We start from the raw sequence: 25,258 nt of genomic DNA, 5'->3' as shown, positions 1-25,258 counted from the left end.
GAGGCCAGAGAATTTGGTTTAATCACTCATGTAGTTCAATAGAAAAATTCTGACAGCATATGACTTCTCAAAGTTAGTAGCAAACAACTTTCCAAATACATTTTTAAACACTAATGACCTTTTAAATGGAAACTGCTTAACTTCTAGAGAAAGGATTATAGTACATATTCCTCTGTATAACGGAAGAATTTCTAGACTGAGTCACATTAATCCTGTCTAGCATTCAGCAAGTCCTAACGAAACAATCTTTTCTTACATAATCATGAAGATTCAAGGTCAGCCAGTTTATTCAGTACACACAGAGACAACTGAGAAGTGCAAAGAAATTAAACATTTGGAGACCATTCAACATGGCCCTTCTCGATTCTCACCCATGGCAAAGGCCATCCTGGCCATGGAAATGTTGTCTTTTCTTCCTACTTAATTTTCTTCCTACTGAATCACACAAATCAAGTTGGCAATCTCTATCCTAGATCTCTGGCATTTCAGGAATCAGTCCTCCCCCAAAAAAAACTGGGCCTGAGAAGTTAGAAAACTTCTAGTTTCTCCAGTAATTTAAGTGGCTCATATCTACTACTTAACTACAAAAGAGCAATAGTTCTTCTTTAAAAACTGCAGCATTGTTTTCAACCTAGTTTCTTGGCAAAGATGACCCCTTCCCAGTCTGATCAGTCAAAACCAAATAAACACTTAGTGATGGTTCCCAAATCCCAACACAGAATCACAGAATGTTAGGGATTGGAAGGGACCTCAAAAGATCAACTAGTCCAATCCCCCTGCCAGAGCAGGAACACCTAGATGAGGTTACACAGGAATGTGTCCAGGCAGGTTTTGAATGTCTCCAGAGAAGGAGACTCCACAACCTCCCTGGGCAGCCTGTTCAGTGTTCTTCCTAAAGTCTGCCTCAAGTCCATAGATCTTTCCAACTCTGTCAAATCAGATGCTAAAGTCACCAGTCACTACGTTCACGATTTTTACTTGCAAGCATCTGACCCAGCCCCCACCAGACTCACATTTTCCTAAGAAGCATCCTTTCATATTAATTTAACAAGAACAGCTGCACCTAGATATTGTCAAGGTCATTTGAAAAATTAGCAGTAATACTATAAATAGTTTTTTCTTGTCCCTGCATACTGTGTATTTATTAAAATCTGTTAAATGCTTGTGTTGCCTTGCAATATGTTTTTTCCCTACTTACTAACAATAAATCTACCTACGTGGACTTTCACTTCAGAGAAGAGCTTTACATCTGAGTTATAGGGGATATTCCCTAGAGTCAGAGACTCTGAGACAATTCCCTTCTGCTTGGTTTTCCTTTAATAACAACTACATTGCAATATACTTAGATTGATACAATGTGCAAGCAAGCTATGCTGATCTCATTTAAAAAATAACATTTTCAAAACAGAGGAATAGCCTACATTAGTGTAAGAAAGAAAATTATTAACTACAGATTGTTACTTATTTGTCTAAGTTGGTGGCTACATCTGCCCTGAGCTTCTTAGGATATCACAGCTCCTTGTACAGTTCAAGGACAGTTTAAGTTGCCAAGAGACAAAACTTGTCCAGTAGAGCTTATTGCATGGACTTCACTGGAGAAGCAGAAACTGAGAAGCACTGAACCACACTGAGATGACTTACATTATTAGAACACAGATATAATGTTGGAAGAAAAATAGTTAAGAAAAAAAAAATAATAGTTGGCTTGTCAAACCCAAGTCAAATGGCATTTTTGCTTGATATGCATTTTCCCAGCTGCAAACTGGAGCCTTTCCAGAAGAGTCTGCCTTCTTATGAAAACAAACAGCTGTTGAAAGCTCACAATATCATTTATGACTCGAGGATTCAGGATCTTATCCTCCTGTCATTAAACCATCCCCCTCACTCCATGCAAGTAATCACCCTTTGAATCTGGTGAGGAAAAAAAAAAATACTTCATTTGTCTTGGTTTGGGGACACAGGGGAAGAGCCAAGGAACACGCTCAGCATGAATGGGTGTAAGATGATCTGCGTGATGGCTCGAGTAAACTGACAACCCCACTTGATTATTACATGCTGCTGGCTAGGTTTTTATACATCTGCACCTAAGAATTTAATGCCATTAAATAATCATACTTATCATTCACTCAGTTATCAGTATACTGCTTAGAGCTTATGTTCATGCATTTTTATTACCATTAAATCCAAAGAAATGAATGTGACAGCAGACACCACTGTCAATATGACTTGAGGTAACAGATTTTCCTTCTGGCTTTCTGTCACTAAAAATTGCTGTTACAAATGCTTGCATGACAGGCCCCAACTTTTTAACTCTTCACCCGTAAACACAAGAGCTAATAGGTAGTATAATTCAGAGTTAATGCTATCCTTGTGTACATTATGTGGTCAGACATCTGAAGCACCAAAACCAAACAAAACAAACCGATAACCAAAACACACACAAAAGGTTTTATTTTCAAGTTTAGATTTGTTCACAATCATTCCCTCCCCCAAAACAAACAACAAAAGGCAGAAAGAACAGAAGAAAAGCAGTAGAAACCACATTAAAGCGCTGTTTTTCAAGAGCCAGGCTCAGCCAACAACCACACACCGTCCTCGGCAAGCACCAACAGCTGCAGGTCAGTGTTCTCACACAAGCGCTCGCTCCTTCCACAAATGTCTTCGAAACAAGTTTAAAGAAAGTTCACTGAAAAAGCACCCAGAGAAATGATAGTCGGGCTTCATCACTGTGAGTCCTCACAGGAGACAAACATTAATATTCACAACAGAAATGCTTCCAGCATCCACAAGTTTGGGTGTGGAAACAATATTCAAACAAATATCCAAGAAGCAAGACTCAAGCTGCTGAACAGTGAGGTCTGCACATCTGTCTCAGATTTCCAATGAATGGTGCTAAATCCACGTAGAAAACAAACACTGTGGCATTTTTGTAAACACATAACCAGACGGAGGAGGTAAGGATACAAATTCAACCAATTATTTATCCATTGCATATGACACACTTGGTTCCAATTAGCACTCCCACAACTTCCATGGTTTTGCGGCACTAAAACAAAGGTAAAGTTTGATTATATGCCTTGGAAACGAAGCATTTCAGCAGATCCAGTATTATGGAAAAGGAAGAGGTGTGGTACATCTGGTGCTAAACCAGTACTGACCACACATCAACCATGAGTCAATTTCCTCAGCTGCACACTTATCCTGAAATCCAGCATCTCTGCTCTGAGGAGACACCATGAACCAGAAGGAACTATCCCCCCATTTCAACACTGGGTGGGGGACAAAGAGCCTAGCAGTCAGAAGAATCTTGGTTTCTGGTTGCTCAGCTTGGTTTACAGAATTTTAGGAGACCTGCGCCACAACCTGCCATGCTCATGGCCTACCCTATGGTTATTTCACCTGCTACAGGAGTTGGGACAGATGTACAACTGTCCTTTGGCCAGGTAAGAGTGAAGCTATGGAACTGCTAAGATGATCACAGTTGAGACCAGATAAAATTCACAAGTTCGAGACATGGGAAGACTTAATTCCTCAGGCTTCTTTACTAACAATGACCATAAAAACATTTAGCATGTAGACTGACCAAGTTCCCCAAAGCCACATGAGCTCCACCAGTTTGTTTTCAGCTTCTGTTCACCCTATTAGAGAAACACTAGTTGACCCCTACTCTGAGAATAAAATTATGCCTTTCCTTCCAGGCCTTCTGCTGTGTGGAGGAGGACAAGGTTCACAACTGCAGTCTGTCAAGCACAGAAAGCAAGAGGGAGGCTCACTCAGACTGAGTAATTCCTCTGGCCTTGATCTCTCTCTCTCTGGCCTTTCTTTGAAATATTCTTCAGACAGCCTCCCATTTGCTGCTTTGGTCTTTTCCAGGGGACGAGTCAGCTTTTCCACTGTCAGCTATCTTGACAGCAAAACTGCTGTCCCAGGTCACTGCTGATGTTACATCCAACTGCATGAGAAGCCCTGAGGCCACCTCTCTTGACCCAGAGGTGAATCTTACAGAGGAAGAACCTCGTGGTGCCAAATTGGTTATTTTCAAAGCAAACAAAGAAATACACACAGGTGAAGACTGAGCTAAAATCTACAATGGCTATATTTTCTAAGAAGATAAGGCTGTATTTGGAAAAATACCCTCTTATCAAACAAACATCTAATGGTTAACTCTGTTCTTCTCCCTTTAGAGGAAAAGCTTGTGCCCCAGATTAGTACCAGGTATATTTATAGCTCCCAAATACCGCAATGCTCATGTAAGAAAGGAAAAAGAAAGTGTACAAAAAATAAAAATAAAAAAAAAAAAGCACCAAACAAGTCAGAGCATGCCCAATAAGAACTGAAAAACAAGCCAGTGCTAACACAAGATAGAGCTTAGGAAGGAAACACAAAGCCTTGATTTATTTGTTTTTCTCAAATCATTGTAACACTAAAAATAAATAAAAAAATATTAACACTGGATGTCTAAACTGAGTTACTTTAAAATTAAAACTTCAGAAAGTTTGAACTCTTGTAGCTCATGTCAGAAAAGCACACCTTTCAGTTTTATACTGTGCATGTGTGTTCTTCCTGGGGACAGCATAACAGCTACATTAATACATAAGTACACAACATACATAAGTAACAACACACATTCCACATAATATGAACATTCATTTTTTTTTTGTAGACCTAATATATTATCAGACCTCTGGAAATATTTTCAAACACGAGATATTCTTGTTTCTGTTTTCAGTAGAAATCTGCAAAAATCTAGCATTTCAATTTTGCATGACTACACAGCTTAAAGAACAGGATGGAGAGAATCTACCAGCCTGTTAAGTAGTCTAGTCTGAAGAGCACTTCAGTAGAAAGTAGAAATGCATAGTATTTGCATTAAAAAAAAAATTAATAACCCTTCTAGACTCTCAGTGGAGGTTCTTGGGTTCAGCCAGAGTGAAAGGGATTTTATATCACTTGTCAAGCAGAAAGCATGCATTTAATAATGAATAAACGAAGCAGATAAAGCTACAAGAACTCAGCAGCACAGAAGGTGAACCAGGCTATGGTATTTCACAGCAAGTGTCACAGAGGAGTGTGCTCAGGCTGAAACAAATGGGCATTGCAGAATCTGCAGACACGCTCGCTGTCTGGGAAAAACATATTTAGCAACTGAACATCATCTTGATGCAAGAGGCAGCATGCTGGGCTCAGAAGGTTTGATTTTATTGCCTCTTGTTTCAGTTATTCTACTGACCTTAAAATAAGAGTATAACACAATCTTTGAAATTTATGTAATCTATGTGTAATATATTAGGCAATATATAATAAACTAGCTCTTTAAGTCACAGACCTATCTAAAGCATCAGTGTGTGCAACTTTATATGCATTAGTAGACGTTCATGGAAGGGGTGATTATTAAACACACTTAAAAGCTCAACGCTCATTTTACACATGAACTCTGCCTACAGGAGGGGAAAAACATCAATATCCCCATTACAGATGCTTGAAAGCATCCTTACCACACAGTGGTATAGTGATAACTGCAAACCACTACAAATTTTTACTGCTGTGTAATGCTAAAATGAGCTCAGGACAGATTTTCCACTACAGGGGAATTTAAAAAAAAAAAAAAAAAACAGAAAAGGAGTATTATTTTTCTTACAGTAGCAGCTTAACACTGCTGCTGGAGGCAACTGTAACCCAGATACTAAATTTCCTCATGTCAAGGCATCCACAATGCCCTAAGCATTAACCTAATGCCAAGTCCAACTGGCCTGCTCCACCACGCACTAACAGATCCACTAATCCTCAGGCTGTGCAAGAAACTCTAACAGGGCAAATCCAATCCACTCTTCACCTTGCAAGTGTGGGGTCCAAAAGCCACACTTAGACCAGTGGAGATTACAGGTAAGAAACCAAAATCAGGTTTTGGTCACATTTGAGTAGATGGAGTCCAACGTAACTGAACAGATGGGTTAGTCAGAAACCCTGAAAATGTAAGAGATCAGTGTTTAATGAATTTCCATCACCCAAGTTTAAATGATTGCAGGTCAAATTCCACATGACCACTTTTTTTTGGTTTATTTTCTTAGACAATGTCATCAGATTATCCAAAGGTCAATTATGAAAATCTCTCTCCTCTCTAAGGGAGGGTCATCGGATATCCATGAAAAGTCTTAAAGGACTTACTCAGTGTCCTTCAAGATGCAAGTGGTAAGAACCACACTGTGCCAAACAACTCTGACATCTTCCCAAAGATTAATCTGGACCCCACATGTTTTAAAGGATTTTCTCAGAACATTTCATTATACTAAGTCTTAATTCAGAGAACTGGACCTCAAAGCTAATGCATAGCTTGAAATATAGATTTGAGAGACAGGGGAGCAACATTCATGCAAGTGTCTTATGCACTTTAAAGCGCTTACACAATGCTCTGTCAGTTTGCTACATTTACTATGAGAGTATCCCTACAGAAACAAAACTTAAGCAAGTTGTGAGGCTATGACAACTTGTCTTTTAAAGGTAACTGCAAAGGTGTAAACAAGCAAATGTATGAATAGAACATGTTTTACCAAAGGATCTCAAATTACTTCACTGAGAACTAAGACCCAGTGAGATGGATGCTGTATTTATAACCAGTCCCTTCGCCTGGTCCATAGAAAATACACTTCAAGAGAACACAAAAACACAAGAACAACTAAGGCAGCTTGCTTAATTCCTGCCAGGCTTCTGACTGAGAGCCTCAAGTCTCTGCCAGCTCTTCCTCTTTATGTTCCAGGAACTTCAGAAACAGTCACACAGGGAGGTAGACAAAGTTATTCCTCCACTTTTTGTCAGTTCCATCAGGCTGTATATCCCTTTTTGCACAAGCTGAGCTTTTTTAAAAGTATTATCAATAAAACTAAAAAATTAGCAGGCGAAGATGACTTGAGAAAAAATTTCCAAGTTCCATCTAAACATAAGAAAAAATTTCCATTACTTTGAGGGTGCCAGAGCACTGGAACAGGCTGCCCAGAGAGGTTGCGGAGTCTCCTTCTCTGGAGACATTCAAAAACCACATGAACACATTCCTGTGTGATTTGCTCTGGGTGAACCTGCTTTAGCAGGTGGGTTGGACTAGATGATCTCCAGACGTCTCTTCCAACCCCAACCATTCTGTGATTACTTAGAGCCAGAGAGCATTAGCTGCAGACAGGGGAAAGGAGGTCCCCAGTGCTCTGTGCCAAGCACCATCACTAACCCCTTCCACACAAGCTTCATGGTGGTGGGGGCAGAAAGGAGAAGCACCATCAGCACCGCACAAGTCACATCTCAGAGAGCAGTGGAAGACAACAGGAGCAGTTACAGAGGTGAAAGGGGCGGCTGAGATGCTGACTTGCCAATTCTTCCTTCAATTCCGCATACATCCTTAAGGCCAGCCTGGATTCCAAACAAACGTCTGCAATATTTTCTTTGTGGTGAAACTAAACAGACCATCCAAAAAGCGAAAAACAACATACGGAATATTCTAAAATAAACAATGGAAGATAAAAATAGGAAAAAAATAGAGAAAAAATTGAGAAAATACAGTAGAAAATAATCTATATGGGGCGGACTTAACCACTAAGGCTGAACAAAGCCCTACTAAAATTTCATTAAGGCTACATTGTGATAAATTAACACCATACAAAAACCTGCAGGATTTTAATTTCACACAATTTCATGCACATAGAAGCAACAGCAGATCCATCTAATAATGTTACAGGAAATACTTGCAAAGGATAGCATTACACTGCAACTTTTACATTAAACTAACTCATCTTTAGGTTTCTTGATTTTTGCTAAATGTTTCCGAAATATTTCACAGGGAAAAATATATTTCCAAAGCTTACAATAAGCAGTTACTAAGTTTAATAAATCTTTAGCTGCTGACAAAGTTTAACAATAAGAGGGCAATTGTCAGCATTGGTTCTGCAACCACCTAAACTCTTTCTAGCTTGAATACGCAACTTTGAAGAGCTGAGACCTGCACATCTTACCAGTTTTAGTAGTATTCAGTGCAGGTAAAAACCAGCAACAGTTTACAACTGAAACAAACCATAGGTCCCGGCTGTATTAGACCACTCCCGAAGACTTTTCTCGGTATTTAGCTAAAGATTGAACACACACTCTTCTCCATATAACCAGCTTTTCCAAGTTTTAGTTGATCTAACCTACATAGAAGCCTAAGACACTCACATTCAGCTTATCCCGCTGTTCTCCTGCATGGTGTAAATAAGAAACTAAATGGTAGAAAAGTGGCTTTGAAATAATCTGTGAGGGAAATAGTTCAGATTATGTAAGATACAGTTAAATTCATCTGCAGTCAAATCTCTGAGATGATGTCTTCCTAAAGCAAAGACAAAAATCATAAGAATTGGGTAACACAGCATCGCATTCACAGACCAATCCCTTTTGAAGTCTTTTAAGCTGCTCTGGCACTATCCACATCAGCTAATAACATTTAAATTGCCATGTTATACTACAGTTGTTTGCTTGTTTAGGGTTTACTTTTTTCCTGTTTTTCGGCCCAACGGCTCATCTATATATAAAGCTGGAGAGAGCAATGTAAGCAAGTTGTGTCCATCATATCATCTTGCTTCCCCTCATGACAAGCATGATCTGTACAACACTGTGTTGAGATGCTAGCAGTTGGTTTGGGTTTGTTTGGGTTTTTTGTTTGTTGGTTGGTTTTTGGTGGTTTTGTTGTTGCTGGTTTTTTTTTTTTTTTGGGGGGGGGGTGTTTATTTGTGTGGTTTTTTGGTGTTTTTGTTTTTTAAATAAAAAGGCAAGATGCTTTGGGAAAGGTAGAAAGAACCTAAAGCTAGATTTTACTAGCACCTCCATAATGCCCAGTATGAACCAAATACCTTCCATGACACAAATAACATAGATCTAGCACAGATTTTGATGCAATCAGAGAACAAGGAAGAAAAGAACTTGGCTAGCAGGATCAAGTAAAATTGTATACAGAATAAGTTTATGGCAGCCATCAATATTTTTTAGCATATCGGCATTATTTTCTGTCCATCATCCACATATCCAGCCCAAACTGTTTTATGATTCTATTATTTGTGGAGATGCTGAGGTCTTTGGAGATGTTTCTATTACCTCTGTAAGGAAAGGAAACAGAAGTCGGGGAATACACCACTGGGAAAAGGAGGACACTAGTGTGAGAAGGGGTAGACTACAAAGCAAACCCAAGTTCTGACACTAATCTACACACGGGAAAGTTTCCACAGTCTTGCTGAAGCAGAGAAAATGAAAGGACAGCAAAGAGGGAGATGGAAAGGTATGAAAGGGAGCATAAAGATACCCACAGCATATGCAACAATTGTACACAGCATACACCAACATGCTTTGCAAAAAGACCAGGCATTTCAGTACCTTCTTAAGATGGGAGAACAGAAAGCACAAAGCCAAAACACAAGGTGCAGATGTGAACAGTGACACAGTCAATAAAACTGCCTGTTATATGTAAAACACATTTTTCACGTTACACTTCTTAAAAAAATAATAACATGGAAGAGATATTTTAGATTTGGAATATGAATAAACTTAAAAAGACAGTAGAAATCAGGTAAAGCCAGCTGCACTAAAAATTCAGACATCTGTATTGACCTACCTTCACTGCTCCTCACCTGGAGCTTCTCAAGCTCTGCAGTGGAGTAGAAGCTCACGTGGTACATGGCTGTAAGACAGTATCATTCTAAAGCACCCTGCTCAAGTGTTTGTAAAGAGATGAGCTTCTAAAAGGCTTCACCTTTATCAATAGATTTGTACGAAAAGTTTCAGCCTTGCTAATGGCCTTGAAGGCAGAGAGGGAGAAGCCTTTTCATTCAAAGGTTGACCCTGAACAAACAAAGCAGTGCCCTGTCTCCCAATACGGATAAGGGTCAACAGCCATTCACTTCCCCTAATCAGATCTGAGTAGAAACTGCTCCCCAGCAGCTGTATCACTTCCTGGTTTTCCTCCCAGGCCCCAAGAATAAGTAGGTATCTGTAACCTAGCTCAAATCCTCGAAATTTCATGAAGCTCTACAAAAGCAGTGGTTTGTCAAAGTTTTATGTACAAGGGGAGAATAGGAGAGCTGAGTATGTGTTCAAAGACATGTACCTGAAGTGGTTATTCCATAAAGACATGCCTCCGGCAAGCATCTTTCAAGCACTCAGGAACACAAAATGGAAATGATCTCAGCCTCTTAAGCCCTGGCTATCAGAGTGCTCCCAGACATGCCAGCCACACCACTGCCCACCGCACAGGCAGCACACTGCTAAATGCACTGCTTTAACTGCAGAAAGGGGAACAAAATTAAATCTAGTTATCGATCTAGCTAAAAAGCACAGAAACAAACACCACTCAGAAAAGCAATGTAGGACAGAAATCCTAAGGGGAAAACACACACAGCCTCTCCCCTCTGTTTATGACTTGCACATACATATGTTCTGAAGCCCATCCTGCTGTCAGATAATCATACAACAGTTTAGGTTGGAAGGGACCTTCGAAGGTCATCTAGTCCAACCCCTCTGCCATGAGCAGGGACATCTGCAACGAGATCAGGCTGCTCAGAGCCCCATCCAGCCTGGCCTGGAATGTCTCCAGGAATGGGGCATCTACCACCTCTCTGGGCAACCTGTGCCAGTGTTTCACCACCCTCAGTGTAAAAAAATCTCTTCCTTATATCTAGCCTCAGTCTCCCCTCTTTTAGTTTAAAACTATTACCCCTTGTCCTGTCATAACAGGCCCTGCTAAAAAATCTGTTCCCATCTTTCTTACAGGCTCCTTTTAAGTACTGAAAGGCCACAATAAGGTCTCTCCGGAACCTTTTCTTCTTCAGTCTGAACAACCCCAACTCTCTCAGCCTGTCCTCGCGGCAGAGCTGTTCCAGCCCTCTGATCATTTTTGTGGCCTCCTCTGGTCCCTCTCCAACAGGCCCATGTCTGTCCTGTACTGAGGACTCCAGGGCTGGACACAGGACTCCAGGTGGGGTCTCCCCAGAGCGGAGCAGAGGGGCAGAATCACCTCCCTTGACCTGCTGGTCACGCTCCTTTTGATGTGGCCCAAGATACGGGTCAGCTTTCCAGGTTGCAGGTGCATGATGCTGGCTCATGTCCAATTTTTCATCCACCACGGGCCACAGGCCTTCTACTGCATGTGGGGATACAAACACCAATTGTCAGCCAAGGCAACAAGCTACACAATGTCAAGCACCCACAAACCCAGACCACAATTTCTTTGTTTTTGTAAAGGCTGTTTTGCAAAGAAGATCCAGAAACATAACCTGCCCACGTAAGAGCTGCTCCTTGCTCGTTCACGGTTTCTGTACTGCAGGCAACTTTGCATTAGCCACACAGGACACGTGCACCTTTTTAATTCGTATTTTTTCAGAGGAGCGAGTGCTGTCAGGATTCATTTGCAAAGTCCCCTGAAGACTGACAGTAATATAACCATGTGCAAATACTGTTCCGTCAAAGCAGCCCTCTGCTTTGCCAAAAACCCACCTATCCACCGCTCTCCCAGAAGTCACTGCCCTGGTCACCATGGGGCCAGGCAACCGTCTCTCCCACGCTCACCACCAGCAATGTGACTTCTTCTCCAGACTTTGTGCCAACCAGCAGAAACTTATTTCAGTTTGCTAACGCTAAAATCACGTACCACAGCTATTTGGGCCTTATTCTGCTATCCTGACTTCCCAAGCCAGGGTAGCTCTTCCCTCACCCCGCAGGCCAATTAATTTGGTTATGTCCATGTCAGAGTGCTGGGCTATCAGACTCTGGCTCTTAAAATTAAATTTTCATCATAACACTTTGTCATCTTAAATGATCGAACTGGGAAGCTGTCATTAACAAAAAGATATCGCTCATAAGGTGCCACAGAGTAGGTGTTCCAGCAACAGGAACAGATTACATAGAAACAAGGGCAGAAATCAGCTTGGGGACTCTGTAGCAGTACAAAGCACAGCAGCAGTTATATTTAAAGACTAATTTTACATCCTGGGCCTGTAATTACTTTACACAGAATTAAATTACCACCAACACAAGAAAAAAAAATTAAGCAGAATTGTAGGTGATCCAAATAAGTACTTTAATAATCAGACAGATCAGTGACGTTCATTCATTTTTCCACCACAACAATGGTTGAAGAGAGGGGCTCTGAGCAACAAGAAGCATTTTTCACAGTATGCTGCACTAACTTTTCAATTAGCAGCCCTTGCAGCCTTTCTCAAGCTGACTGCATCCTCTTCCACACCACTTACAGTGAAGTGAACCACATTCCTTGCCTGGGAAGTCTTTTCTTAGAAAAAGTATGTTCAGGCAGACAAAATAAGCTGTGAGAGGAAAAAAAAGGAGAGAGAAAAGAAATACAGACAAGTCTTTTTGCATTTATATTGGTCTACCAAATAACACATTCTGTTCCCTTCCAAGCCTTCTCTTTCTTGGAAAAATAAGCCCTTAGTGGAGAAGAGTGACTGAGACGAGGTTGATCGTAAGGCTCATTTTCTATTTTTTGTTTCCAGTTTTTGGGAAGTTATATGTATTAGTCAGTCTTCTGCCACTTTTATGCAGAGATTTCAATGCAAATCTTTGCTTAAGAAGGTTCCATTTGCAAATAATGTTGGCAGGGAGTGAGGCCCTCTAGAAACTAAAGTACATTAGCAAACCACTTTGGTAGATTATATATTCAGCAAAAGAAGTAGAAATAGCGTGACCGTTTTTTAAAAACTATTTTTAACTGGGTATTGAAAAATTGACAGAAGGAAAGATCCCATGAACAATTCAGAGCCATAGTGGACTCCTGCCTCCCACCACCACTCCTTTTTTCCTTCCTCTTAGCTGTTAGAGCTGTGAACAAAAAACCAGAAGCCGCTAAGAGTGAGGTAATGTTTACATTTCCTCCTCCCAGAAGACAGATAAGGATATTTAAGCCCACAGGTGGGTATGTACATGCAAAGTATGAGACAGAACAAAGGCAAGTACCTTCAGGGCACCAGAAGACCAGTTACCTTTTCCTACTTTTTCCCCTATGTGTACCAGTTGCCGCAAATGAAAGAAAGGGAGAGCAAGCAAGCTGCCCTTCTGATGTAAAGGTTATACTACCCTCTCACAGCATGAAAATAATATGCTATACTCTGAATGTGCAAGAAACCTCCTTTGCTTCAACCAAGTGTCAAAGAAAACATACATCTCTGGGCAGAGCTGCAGTTAAAAGGACACAGAAGTGCCGGGACCATGGCAAACCTACATTTTGCCTGGGTAGCCAGAGAAAGAGTACTGTTTCAGTTTGGTCAAAGGCCAATTTAATTAAGCAAGTAGATTATATCTTAGCCTTAATGCAGACAAACCTAAGGGAAAGGAGCCTCAGAGTTTATTTGTACTGTTATGATGCTAAAAAGTGTGTTGACATCAGTTTAAACACAACACAAAGTCCTGTCTGCCATGGATGCTTTGAGTGCAGGAGAGGACAGAAATAAGGAAGAAGAGGAAAAAGAAAACTGGAAGTAGAAACTGAAAGTGGAAATTGAGGAAAGAAAAGCAACTCCCAACCCCACCAACCCAAAGAAGAGGGAAGCATTCCTCTCAGCTTGGTCAACTCTCTTAATGGCCAGTTTCACCTCTTACAAGTGGAAACATCTCAACAAAGATGATTTGAACATATGCATGCACCATCACAGCATCAGAATGTTAAATCCATATATCCTCCCACTGGTTAAAAAGTAATATTATAGATTGGTGTACAACAAATGTAGATTTCAGTAAAACTTGCATATGAGTACTTTTTTCAAGCAGTTCTTATTTTGGGACTATATACAACTGCATGACTGGATTAATAAATTCTATTTCCAGCAGTACTCTTATTATTTCAGTTTTCCGTCGCAATTTTATTGGCCACAGTTCATCTGTTTTCTAAGAGGCACCTTGTAAGTGTATTAAAATACATTTTCACATATAAGTATTTTTGCTTACTCTACTTCACTTCATTTAGATAGCCTGACATGAGGCATGTACCAACACCTACTTCCTACCATCTTCATAAACACACACTTAAGAGATATGTCATAACACTCAATGTTCTGGGCAGAGAAAAGGAAACACCAGTATTTTAAAAGAATGTCCATATTTAACATTATTATCACACACCAGCTGCCATGATACAACGTGTGAGTTCGCACACATTTTATGTAAAACTAACCTTGGACAACCCTGTGAGCTTCATCCTCTTAGAGATTTAATGCAAGTGCATATTTTTTAAGGCAATACATTTGCACCTAGCTACATCGAGAAATTCATCTCTGTTTGAACAGAATATCATGGATGGATCGAGACAAAAGATGAGCAATGGAAAAGAAGTGCCAGAGCTTTTAATCCCAAAATAGTTTTGGCATTGCAAGATATCACTGCCTTTACCCAGAGACTGCCATCCTTACAGCTAAATAGGCGCAGTAGCTCATAAGCTCTTTTCTCAGTTGCTTCAGTACAGCCAGACAGGTGGTTCAAGCAGAATTCAGCAGCCACATGGACAGTGCACAAGATGGCCATAAATGCTTCTTCAAAAGCAAATATAGATAGATGTTTTTTAAATAAAATTTTGGTCTTTATAAGTAAGTCTGTAGAAGCAGAATATGAAGTTTCAGACCATGTGCACAGAACACATATAAACCTATTGGACAGGAATCAACTAAACATTTTGTTTTAAAAGCCCATGGAAACATATGTCCCAAAGAAAGTGACAAGGACATATAAATCACTCCCAGTAAATCCAAGTTGGGCATATAGTACATTTTAAGGAGAGCCACCTGCCAAAGCAACTGTCCCGGTTGCAGAAGTAGTACTGTGATATTTTAACAAAGAAAATAAAATGACCTGGGGCAGCAGCATAACTGAAATTCCCCAGTGGGATTTCCTAATAAGGTACTCATGGTCACTACATCACATCAAACTATTCTATGACCTTGAGGTTATGAAAACATAAGAAAATGACCCCAACCAAAAAAAGAAAAAAAATGACAACAACCAAGTATAAAGAATCCAGACCAGCCATACAGAATGCATAGTCATTTGCAGCAAGTATGAGATGCCAATATTTCCTCACATATAATACCTAAAATAATATTTTGGCAAGGAAAATTAATTTCAAAAGCAACTGGATTAGAAGTATTCTCTTTTATTAACAATAAAGGAAAAAAAAAAAAGCGAGAGGAATCCTGGAATTTTGGCCTGTCATGAACCATTCCTGAAAACACTGGTATTTCATAATGAGCTGATCAGATGTATTTAACATATTGCCTTTATCTTAAAATTTTAGCTTCTCAAATGATTGCTACTAATTACAATAAAGCTGATAAGAAACTCCAATGGGAAATATTCAGAAAAAAACATTATAAAGATATCATGGGTATCTCGCGGTGGAAAAAAGCAGCACCACAAACGCCAAAACCAAGAAGCCCAGTTTTCTTCTGGAGTTTGTCTGTAAGTGGCAATATGATAACCACCAAGGCCTCTGGGTTAAAAAACAAGACAAAACACTGAAATCTTTCCCAGGGACATGGCATTCTGTCTGAACCCTTACTGTGCCAGAAGGCGAGGCCTTCAGGGGAAGAAGTAGGTATAAAGTTTCTCTTCTTTTTCTGACTGTGTCCCCACCCCACAACCCGACACTATTGTCATTACAACTTAGACCTCTACATACCCATCAGCTCAAGCTGAAACCAGCCAAGAAGGTCAGAAGTTGTCAGTGCGAGGAGGAACACAGCAGCCACTCAGCATGATGCCTGAAGCCTTGTCCTCATGCGAAATCAGGTTGAAACAAAACAATCCCACAAAACCAAAGCAATCCTTGGCCAGATTACAAAATAGTGACATTCTCATCTATTTTAAAGCCCGATAAGACTACTGTTGCAATAACCATACTGAAGCCAAACACCATGGGGTCCCCTCCTGCAGCAGTACTCTGCCTCTGGCTGAGGGCCACCTGAAGCCACCCAGCGTGGCCTGCTCAAGGGTTCTTCTGGAGGTTGGCTGCCTGCATCCAAAGCCAGCCCTGACATAGCACAAGTACATGACCCAAAACGCCAGGAGAAGCTTTGTCTGGGGCTCCCCATATTGCTCTGGAGCTCCAGCACCCAGCTCCAGCGTAAGCAATGCCACAGCTACGCCTGTGTCCAGCAGCTTGCCACCACTCAAGGTTCCCTCCATGCCATCCCTAATGGCAGCTTTGCTCTGCTAGCGGATAAAGAAGGCTTAGATAGGGCTGGGGTTTGGCCCTAATTGCTCAAGGACTGATCTGCTCATTCAATCTGGTTATTGGCTCTCAGGGTCAGACACCAGTTTTCTGCCTCCACATCTTAGACCTGGTACCAGCAGAGCAGAGGCAGTTGAGCTCTCCTCCCTATGTTTACTGGTTTGCATCATTATGAATGATTGAAAAGCCAAATAACTGCAAATTGAGATTACTGAGGCAGCAAGCCCATTGTACAGACTGGAAAAGAACAAAACAAAACAAACACAACTCTCTCACATCAAAACTCAGTCATAATTTCCAAACTCTGGCACCCAGAGGTGAGGTCCTAAAGCACCTTATGGCACGCATGAAGTTCACCCACCAATTTCACCACTTTAACATATGTGCCTTATTTCAAGCAACACCAGGGTTTTTTTGCACTTCAGTCTCAGATTCCAATCTCCATCTTAATTATCAGAGGAATTTCCCAGAGCAGAGCAATGGTTATATCCATATTTGAGTATTCTGCACCTTGAGTGCATTGCGAACAACAGGGCCAGACTGGAGTGTTTTTATAGTTACCTGCCAAGTGCAATCATTTCTAAACAATTTCTCTCTCTCAAAGTAGTACTGATTTTGCCGGATTTTCCTAGGACGGAAGACTGAGAGATCGCTTAATTAAAACACAGATTTGGGTGCCAGGGCTCAGTGCCAACCTCTGCGATCAACCTCTTCTAAAACCTTGAGCACATTCCACCACAGCCCTGGGGTTTGCTCGACTGAGAGCAACTGCTACTTTCTCAAGTGCTGGACCCAACGCATGCTACCTAATTTGCGTGTAAACACTCAACTAGTAATAACATTTAAAACAAAATCTCAAAACAATTCACTGCTAACCCATGCACTCTAGAGACCGTGCTCAGAAAAACATTAACATTTCAAAACTAAGCTCTCATGAGTCGAGGAGTGCCAGCATGAAGGTTGCCCATGCAATCATATTTGAGCCCTCTGGTGCATGCACTTAAGGATATAGTCTTTAATTACTAAACTGCTTTTGCCGCCAACACTTCATTCAGCATTCAGTTTGACACGCTCACCCAAGGCAGAGCAATTCAGCACTGAGTTTTATGTGCCCAGGTCAGAACGCGGACATGTGCATTATTTACGGAATACCATTAAGTCCCAGCTTGGAGAGCAAAAATTCTTAATTTCTTTGGCAGCATTCCTGTGATGTTCAGCATTAAGCACGTGCATATTTCTGAAGCAAAGTTTATCACTCCTCCTTTGAGGAGAGGAGGGTATACCTCCTCTACTTCACAGGTATGAAATGAGAGCATGTAGACACCATAAGGCCAAGAAGCCTCCACTAATTTGAGGTACCCAACTTAAGGTGTCGCTGGTGTCATGTTTTTCAGAGAACTGCATCCTCAAAAGGAACCACAGTCTGCACCGGCCTCTGCCACAGCAGCCAACACTCAGCACTTCTGCAAAAAAACCCACATAAAGATACACACATGCAATTAGTGAAACATTGTAACAAAAAAATGTCATTAGCGATTTGTACAGCTCCACACAAGGCAAAATCCAATCCTGGCAGTCAACAGTCAATTTCTCCAACCATGAAAACATTCTCTTTTTTTCCAACATAAATGCTCTGCATTTTTGCATCAAAGATCAAGTGATTTTCTATCAGACAATACCCCCTTCAGCAATTCATCCCCTTGAAAGACTTATCCTGCACACTGAAGGCAACATGCACGCACACAAGAAGCTCTCACTAACTTGTGAACCCCTTCAGCAAGTTCCCTCTCTTTCAGTACCTCTTCAGTCATTAAAGGTTAAAGTCCCCCACCTGAGAGCTTAGGAGAGAAAAAACATCTGAGTCATCATATTCAGGCATTTCACCACTGAGTAGTTCATGCCTCAGAAACTTCACCGAGAATTCAAAGTTTGACATTCTTTTAGTCCCATCAGAACAGTATTTCATATTTCCACAGTATATTTCACTATTGATAACAGGAATGATTCTGTATGAGTCAAAAAGTCAGTCAAGTGTTACTGCTTCAGTGAAACTGTCAGCCTTCCCTATAAACATGGCTTTCAAATAAATCCAGACCATCAATCAACATCCACATACTCAACCTATTTCCAGTACATATAACATGCATCAATATTATGCAGAAAATATTCCAAATTCCTTAAGTAGCTGCTCTCACTGTAAAGTAAACCATTATCAACAGTCTTCCTGCCCTGGGATAATCAACATGTACTTCATGAAGATAAATTCGGAACTGATTAATAACTGGCAGTTGCTAAAGACAAAACAGAATATCTGTATGGGGTATGTACCTAAAATCTGTAACAACAGTCTTAGCAATGAAACTTTCAAGTATGCAAACACATTCTTACTGACAGAGAGCACCAAATTTCAAACATCTTGCAAAATATTATAGCATCACTGTATTTATTTGTATTTGTTACTCTTGTTGTCCTGAGAGGTATCAAAAGAATGAAAAAACAAAGTGCCATCTCTTTTTGCATACCCACATATTCAAGATAATACACAAGCATACCAACTCATTACCACAGCTTTCTTCTTATCAAGAGAGGCCAGCAAAACTATTATTGAGAAAACAGGAAAGCATACTTCAGTGAGATTAATCTGACACTCTCCTCCACTGCAGTTTTAGGAATGACAATGGAGGATCCCACACAGTAAGCATTTATTTTAAATTGCAGATGTGTGACTTAACAGAAAATACTAAAAAGTAGAAACAGCCATTTGAGTTCAAAAACCACAAGAGTTTTACTGTTTCTCTTCAATGCATAACAGTTTCAGAAGATTCTCAAAAGATAAGTAATTCTACACGCTTTATTTTGCATTTCTTGTCCATTCAAAATTCCTACGGATGTAAACGGGAAACCTAACCAGCAAAGGCAGCAAATTATTTTAGAACAGGTTCTAATAATAGCTTGCTTTAGCATCAGTCCACAACACAATACCCTAAACTCTGAATAATAATTCACTGATATATGTACATGTACAAACCTGCACATCAATTTGCTGTGCAGGCTAGAAAGTAGGAAAACAAGTAATATGTGTATCTTATGGTACACACAAAGTTCAAAGAATCCTTCAAGAGGAGAATTAATGCCTTCTGAAAAGATATTGGCTTTCCCTCCACAAATTTAATCAGAGTCAGTCATCGTACTTACCAATATTTTGTTATCCACTTTATCTCCCTTGGTTTCCAGTTTTACTTTCTTCTTGACCGAAATTTTAATTTTCCTCCCAATAACATCCCTGACGCTTTCTGCAATAAAAGAAAATACCTTAATGAAATACCTTCAGTGTCAACATGAGAAGGAAACAGATACCACTGTCAAGTTTTCTAGAAGACTCAACCATGTTGTTTAACTGCTTGAACTCACTGAAGTCTTATGCACATGCACCACTACTAAAAACAACACAAATACAACTTTTGTATGTCACCTACACAATAAGTTATGTCTACTGTGACACGATTGCCGATTTCATACACTAGGATTCTAAGCATAATCTAATATTTCTTTCCAGCACTATGTAGAGCATGCACTGGTTAGCTCTACACCAGGAAAACACAGCAAACTCCCCACTTGCTATTATTTATACCCGAAAAGCTTGCTAAAGCCAACTAGCTTCTTGCATTGCAAAAAATTTAGTCTGCCATTATTACAATCAGGGAGGCTAAATGGGTCAGGTAACAGAAAAGCCAGCGTTCACACATTTTGCACTCTGCACGTTTAAGTTGCAAAGCAAACTGAGCAGACTTCCAGACACCAACACCTGAGAGCTACGCAGTGGATGCTGTGGAAGGCAACACTGGTCTGGGTCCAAGTCCCAGTGAAACCACCTCATTGTGCCAACACCAAAGTTACATTAATTGCTGTAATGTTTTAGTACATATATGCATACACATGTATATGTAGTCTCTGCCAAGTACCAAATGAACCAGCCCTACCCCTAAACATTTGCACCCTAGCCTGAAGGGAACATACACACAGCGAACTGTGTCAGAAAGCCTATACAGCTACCAACACTGGTGTAAATGGGAGATAAACAGAGGAGTTCATCTATATAAGAGCAAATTTGGCACCTTCCCTAAGTTTCAGTCCCCAGCCCCCAGAGAAAAAGAATGAGCAAGAAATCTTTTAAACACATTAACCTATTTCCAGCACTACAACTGGCGTCTGTAGAAGGCAAGTCTCCACCCTCTCCAGACACACACACTTTGACCTTGTGCATGCTGAAGTTTAAAGGCTAAAATTGAAGATAATGGGTTCTTCTTAAGGCTTTTAATTATAGTGCTCTGTGCAGCACTTTTCCGCACAATTTTCTTCTGGTAGTCTGAATGCGTTAGCACAAACAACACACTATTTATTAAGCCTGGATGTTCAGCCCAGGCCACAGCGTTCTGCCTGCAGGGCAGGAGGGTGTGCAAGACAGAAACGTGCCTGGTTGGAGTGACTCGCCACCAGAAAGAGCTCTTTCTGCAGAATCGGCATGTTTTCCCCAAGAATTTTAATTTCCCTATCAGGAAACAAAAGCTCCTTGGTAGCAGGGGCTTGCCCAGCGAGAAGCCTGTCCCAAGCTGTGGCAGAGGGCCAGCACGGCCGGCTTCCTGGGCAACCACTTGGTCAGAGGCCAGGCTGCAAGCTCCCCAAGCAGCCAGGTAAGTAAAGCCTGGGGCAAAAGTCCAGCCCTGTCCTACCGATGTGAACTGTTTTCCCAAGGCTTTCCCATGGCTAATGCCTGATTCTGGTCTTTCTGTCCCTGCTTGGGAACTCAGAAGCAAGCTGATCACATAGTCTTTTATCAAAAAGTCCTACTTCCTTGCAGAAGGGAAGGTATTGCTGCTGTCTCTGTTGCTTCACCTCCACCCTCAGCCTCTGCCTTTTGGTTTCTACTCTCCCACAAACAGCTCCAAGTGCCTGCATCTCGCAAGGGTCTTCCTCCCAAGGCGCTGGTGTGGGGAGACTCACTTTCACTGTCCCACTGCAAGCCCTCAGCTCCAATGCTCTTACTTCAACAACCCACAGAGAGATAAAGGGCCTGGGACCCTGGACTTCTTCACAGAGCATCAGGATGTGAGCTCCCTCCAAGGCTCTATCTTCCAGAAAGGGCTAGAAATGCTTCTTCAAGGAGTTAAGACTTTATAGATATCCCCCATGTGACTGAGGACACTTCCTTACACATCAGTGGCAAGTGGACTTGCAAAGCACTCTTCCAGATTGAGAGATAGAAACGTAACATTGAGGGTCATATTTTCAAGTGCTCATGCATTTTTAATACTGGAGACTATGAGTGCCTGCCTTCAGACACCCAGACCTCAGAGGAGCGGATCCAGGTTAGCCAACAGTAAGAGAGGGATTTTTGAAGACTATGACCTAAGAGACCCGACAAAGGTCATACGGGAAGTGAGTAACAGCAGAAAAACTGCAGCTCAAACACTCCTACCCCCAGTTTAATCTCCACACTCCAATCACTAAGTGCTAAGGCACATCCTTTCAATCCTGTTCTCAAAACACAGGGTTAATACAAAAAGCATGTTTAAAAGGTTAAATTTTAACATGCAGGCACCAAAATACTGCTAGAAATCATACCATTCTACATCAACAGATCCACGTGCCCCTTGTCAAAGCAAGCTGGGTGGGTGCAAAGCATCAGGACTGGGTGGTAATACTTAAAGTTGTTCAAAGCCACCAGATGATGGGATACATGGAAGATGTTCACTTTGCTCTTCCTTATAATATGCACCACACCCCACCCATGGCATACAGGAGTACAGGGCAGATCCACATTGAGCAGTACCACGTATTAGCACCTCAACATCCCTGGCCGTTTTAAAAAAAGAAAAAATTGATGGTTTTGACCATAGCTACTCCTACCTTGCACACTTCCCAGCTCATCGCTTCTCAGTAGTCAGCTACAGACTAAAGCAAACCTCATGGTTTGCACATTGAAAAGACTACAAAATAGAGCTATTTTGTCTGTGCAGAAAAAAAAAAAAAAAAGAGAGAGAGAAAAGAGGAAAAAAAAAAAAACATACAACAAAACTGTGACAGCTGCAACTTTCCATCCAGATTTTCACCAACATTTCTACAAATGTTAAAACCAGATCCCACCAACAGCACTGGCTGATGAAACTGAAGGAAATGCAACAGCGTAAATGAACTAGGAGAGGTTTGTAAGGACTTTATTCAATGCAGCATGTACCTTGTTGCCTGATAAATTTCTGTTTCCATCTGTTATTAAGGCAACATTTTCCAATAAACCATTCTCGTTTTGGTGAGATCCTTAGATCTCTCTTCAACAGGCAAAACTGCAACTAAAACCAAAGGAAGTTTGGCCTCAGCAAGGTGGCTGAGGACCAGGCCTAGAGCACCAGACCCAAATGACACTGGTTACCAACGTACTGTGTTAATGACCCATTTACCGAAAGCTCCCCTGTAGCGACGACAGTATTTTCAGGGATCTTACCACCACCTATGATTTCCTAAGCGTTACCATGGAACACAGGGGTTTGTGTGCATGCGACCGTAAAACTTTAATTACAAATACCCTCGCTCTCTCGTACACACATAAGAAAACGAGTCTTAAACCGCGCAAAGCCCAGGGGGGGAAATAAATAACGATGCTCGGAGCCTCCAGTCCGCGGCGTCCGGCGGAGGCGCCAGGCGGACCTGCCCCGGTGCGGCTGTCCCGGAACGGGCGACATGGGGCAGTTGCGCTGCGCGTCTGCCAGACCCCGCAGCTCCCCGAAGACCCCCCGAGCCCTGCCCGCCCGCAGACCCCTCCGGAAGGCGGGCACGCCGGGGAGCGCCGCGCTGCCCGAGGAGGGTTACACGCTTCCAGTCCCTGCCCGCCGCCCCCTCCCCGCTCCCCGCCGCAGGCCCGCAGCCCCCGCAAGCTCATTCCCCGCACGCAGCAGCGGCCTCACCGCCCCCCGCCGGCTCCTCAGAGTCCCCCCCCGACCTCCCACGCAGCCCCTTCGGCTCCCCCAGGCAACCCCCACGGAACACCCCGGCTCTACAGCACACCCCCGCCTTGCAGCAGCCCCCGACTCCCCCCAGCCCCCCCCGACCTCCCCGGCAGCGCTGCAGCCGGGGGTCGCGCACGTCTGCCTCCAAACTTAACCCCTCCACCACCCTTCTCCCGCAACACCTTTCCCCGGGACTCCCCCCGTCCCCGCCGCCAGGCCCCGTTCCTTACCGATCAACTCTTTGGGGACGTCGGAGCTCTCCTCGGCCATGGTGGCGCTGCCCGGCGCCTGGGCTGCTTCAGCGGCGCGCCGTCCCTCCGCCCGGCGAGCCGGGCATGCAACCAGCGGGGCGGGGGAGAAGAGCCGGCCGTGCGCCTCGCTGCGCTGCGTGCGTGTGTGCGGCGAACGCGGACGGAGGGAAGGGGCTTCTCCCGCCCCGCCGAGCCCGCTGCCTCTGCGCTACATGACGCCCCCGGCTGCCGGCGCGGCCAGGAGGGGCATTTCCAGGGGAGGAATGGCCGGCGGGCAGCCGTCAGGCGCGGCGGGCCGGGCTCACGGCGGCCACCGCGCCGGCTCCCTCCTTCCCCCGCACACGGCCGGCCCCTCCGCGCCGCCCGGCTCCCCCCCGCCCGGCACCGGCGGCTGAGGCGCGGGCGGGAGGAGGAGGCGGTGGCGGAGACTGCCCCCGCCCCGGGAGGGCTGGCGCCCTCACCCCGGCCCGGCCTCCTCACCTCGCGAGAGCCGCCGGGAGCCGCCCGCCCGCGCCCACCCAGCGCCCGGCGGCAGAGGAGGTGGCGGCGGCGGCCCGGGGCATCACCCTCAGGGAGCCATCACGCCCGCCGTGCCGCGGGGAGGGAGCAGGAGGACGGCAGCGGGCTGGGAAATCCAGCGCGGCGAGCAGCACGGCCCCTCCTCCGCCCGAGCAGCCCCCGGCGCTGCGGCGGGGCCGGAGGGCGGCGGCGGGGGCCATCTGCCGGCCGCGAGTGGAGCGGCTCGGCCGCGCCGGGTTCCTCCCGCCGCCGCAGGGCCCGGCCGCCACCGATGCCTCTGGTAGCAGCCCCGGCCCTTCTCAACAGTGCCTTTCGCAGAGGCACCGCGGGAGTCCTCATCTGCGTTCATGGCGTTAAAAAAGGTGTGTGGGATGAAGGGAGTGGTTGTCAGCGTCAAGCCAGCTCTCGCCTCCTGGGAAGGGGATTGATTGCCCAGGCTAGATCACTTCAAGCCGTGGGAAAGCGTGACCTTTGATCCACAGCTCATCTGCCTCTCCTGCACTCCCCCACCTTATCTCCATAGGGACGGCAGCCGCTTCAGCACCTGTTCTGAGATAACGCCCGCACCAGAGAGCGCTTAGCGAACTCCGTCTGCAGAGAGAGGCAAGTCTCTCAGCCTCTGCTAGGTTGAAGGGAACCGAACATGCCTCCATTCCCAGGGGAAAAAAAAAAAAAATGATCCACAAAATGCAGTGTTTTGCTTGTTACACGTTGCCACTGATAATTTTTGTCATGTGTAACAGCCACATTATAGAAACGCTGTACTCAAGCTGCCTAGCTACAGCTATAAAAATAAGGAGAGAGGTGCTTATTGGATGAGACCGAAGGAAGAGGCTCAGCAGCTCTGGAAATCCTTCGTGTTGCTTCTGGTAGCAACGCACACATAGTTACAGTGAAAGGATCGTTTTCACTGCAGCAGGACTGTGATTGGCTGCCCTCATCCTAAAGGGGTGGATTACTGCATAAACCTCATATTTCAAGCACTCTGCAAGTGAGTGACGGATCTGGGAGATCCAAGTTATCTATGTCTGATCAGGAAAGCTGGAATGCATTCAGTGAGAGCAACAGCATACATCCAAGAACAGGGGGTTTTGCTGGTACAATACCATACTGCCACACTCTGTTTCCCAGGGACTGCTGTGTACCCCGGTCTTCAGGAGAAACATGACGAGTAGTTTGAAATTGGCGTGACTTGTCAAACAGTTTTATTATGATTCCCTATGGCACCAACCAGCTCTCTAAATGATGTCAGA

General features: G+C 43.4%; 1 protein-coding gene across 6 annotated transcripts in view; it reads right to left on the bottom strand.

The window, feature by feature from the left end:
• The window catches only part of CARMIL1 (capping protein regulator and myosin 1 linker 1), a 197,255-nt gene extending 173,350 nt beyond the window's left edge, over positions 1-23,905 (bottom strand). For 4 of the 6 annotated variants that reach the window (XM_082045376.1, XM_082045379.1, XM_082045378.1 and 1 more), the window contains exons 1-2: positions 23,466-23,905; positions 19,430-19,527 (exon numbers count right to left, since the gene is read on the bottom strand). In XM_082045376.1, coding sequence (XP_081901502.1) covers positions 19,430-19,527; positions 23,466-23,505 — 138 coding nt within the window. In that variant the 5' untranslated portion in view covers positions 23,506-23,905. The remainder of the gene's footprint in view (positions 1-19,429; positions 19,528-23,465) is intronic. The other 2 variants (XM_082045375.1, XM_082045377.1) reach the window with 1 other exon arrangement.
• Between the last annotated feature and the right edge of the window lie 1,353 nt (positions 23,906-25,258).

Source organism: Streptopelia decaocto (genome assembly GCF_964273445.1).
Source record: "Streptopelia decaocto genome assembly, chromosome: 2".
NCBI lineage: Eukaryota > Metazoa > Chordata > Aves > Columbiformes > Columbidae > Streptopelia > Streptopelia decaocto.
This window is presented reverse-complemented; position numbering and strand designations above follow the sequence as displayed.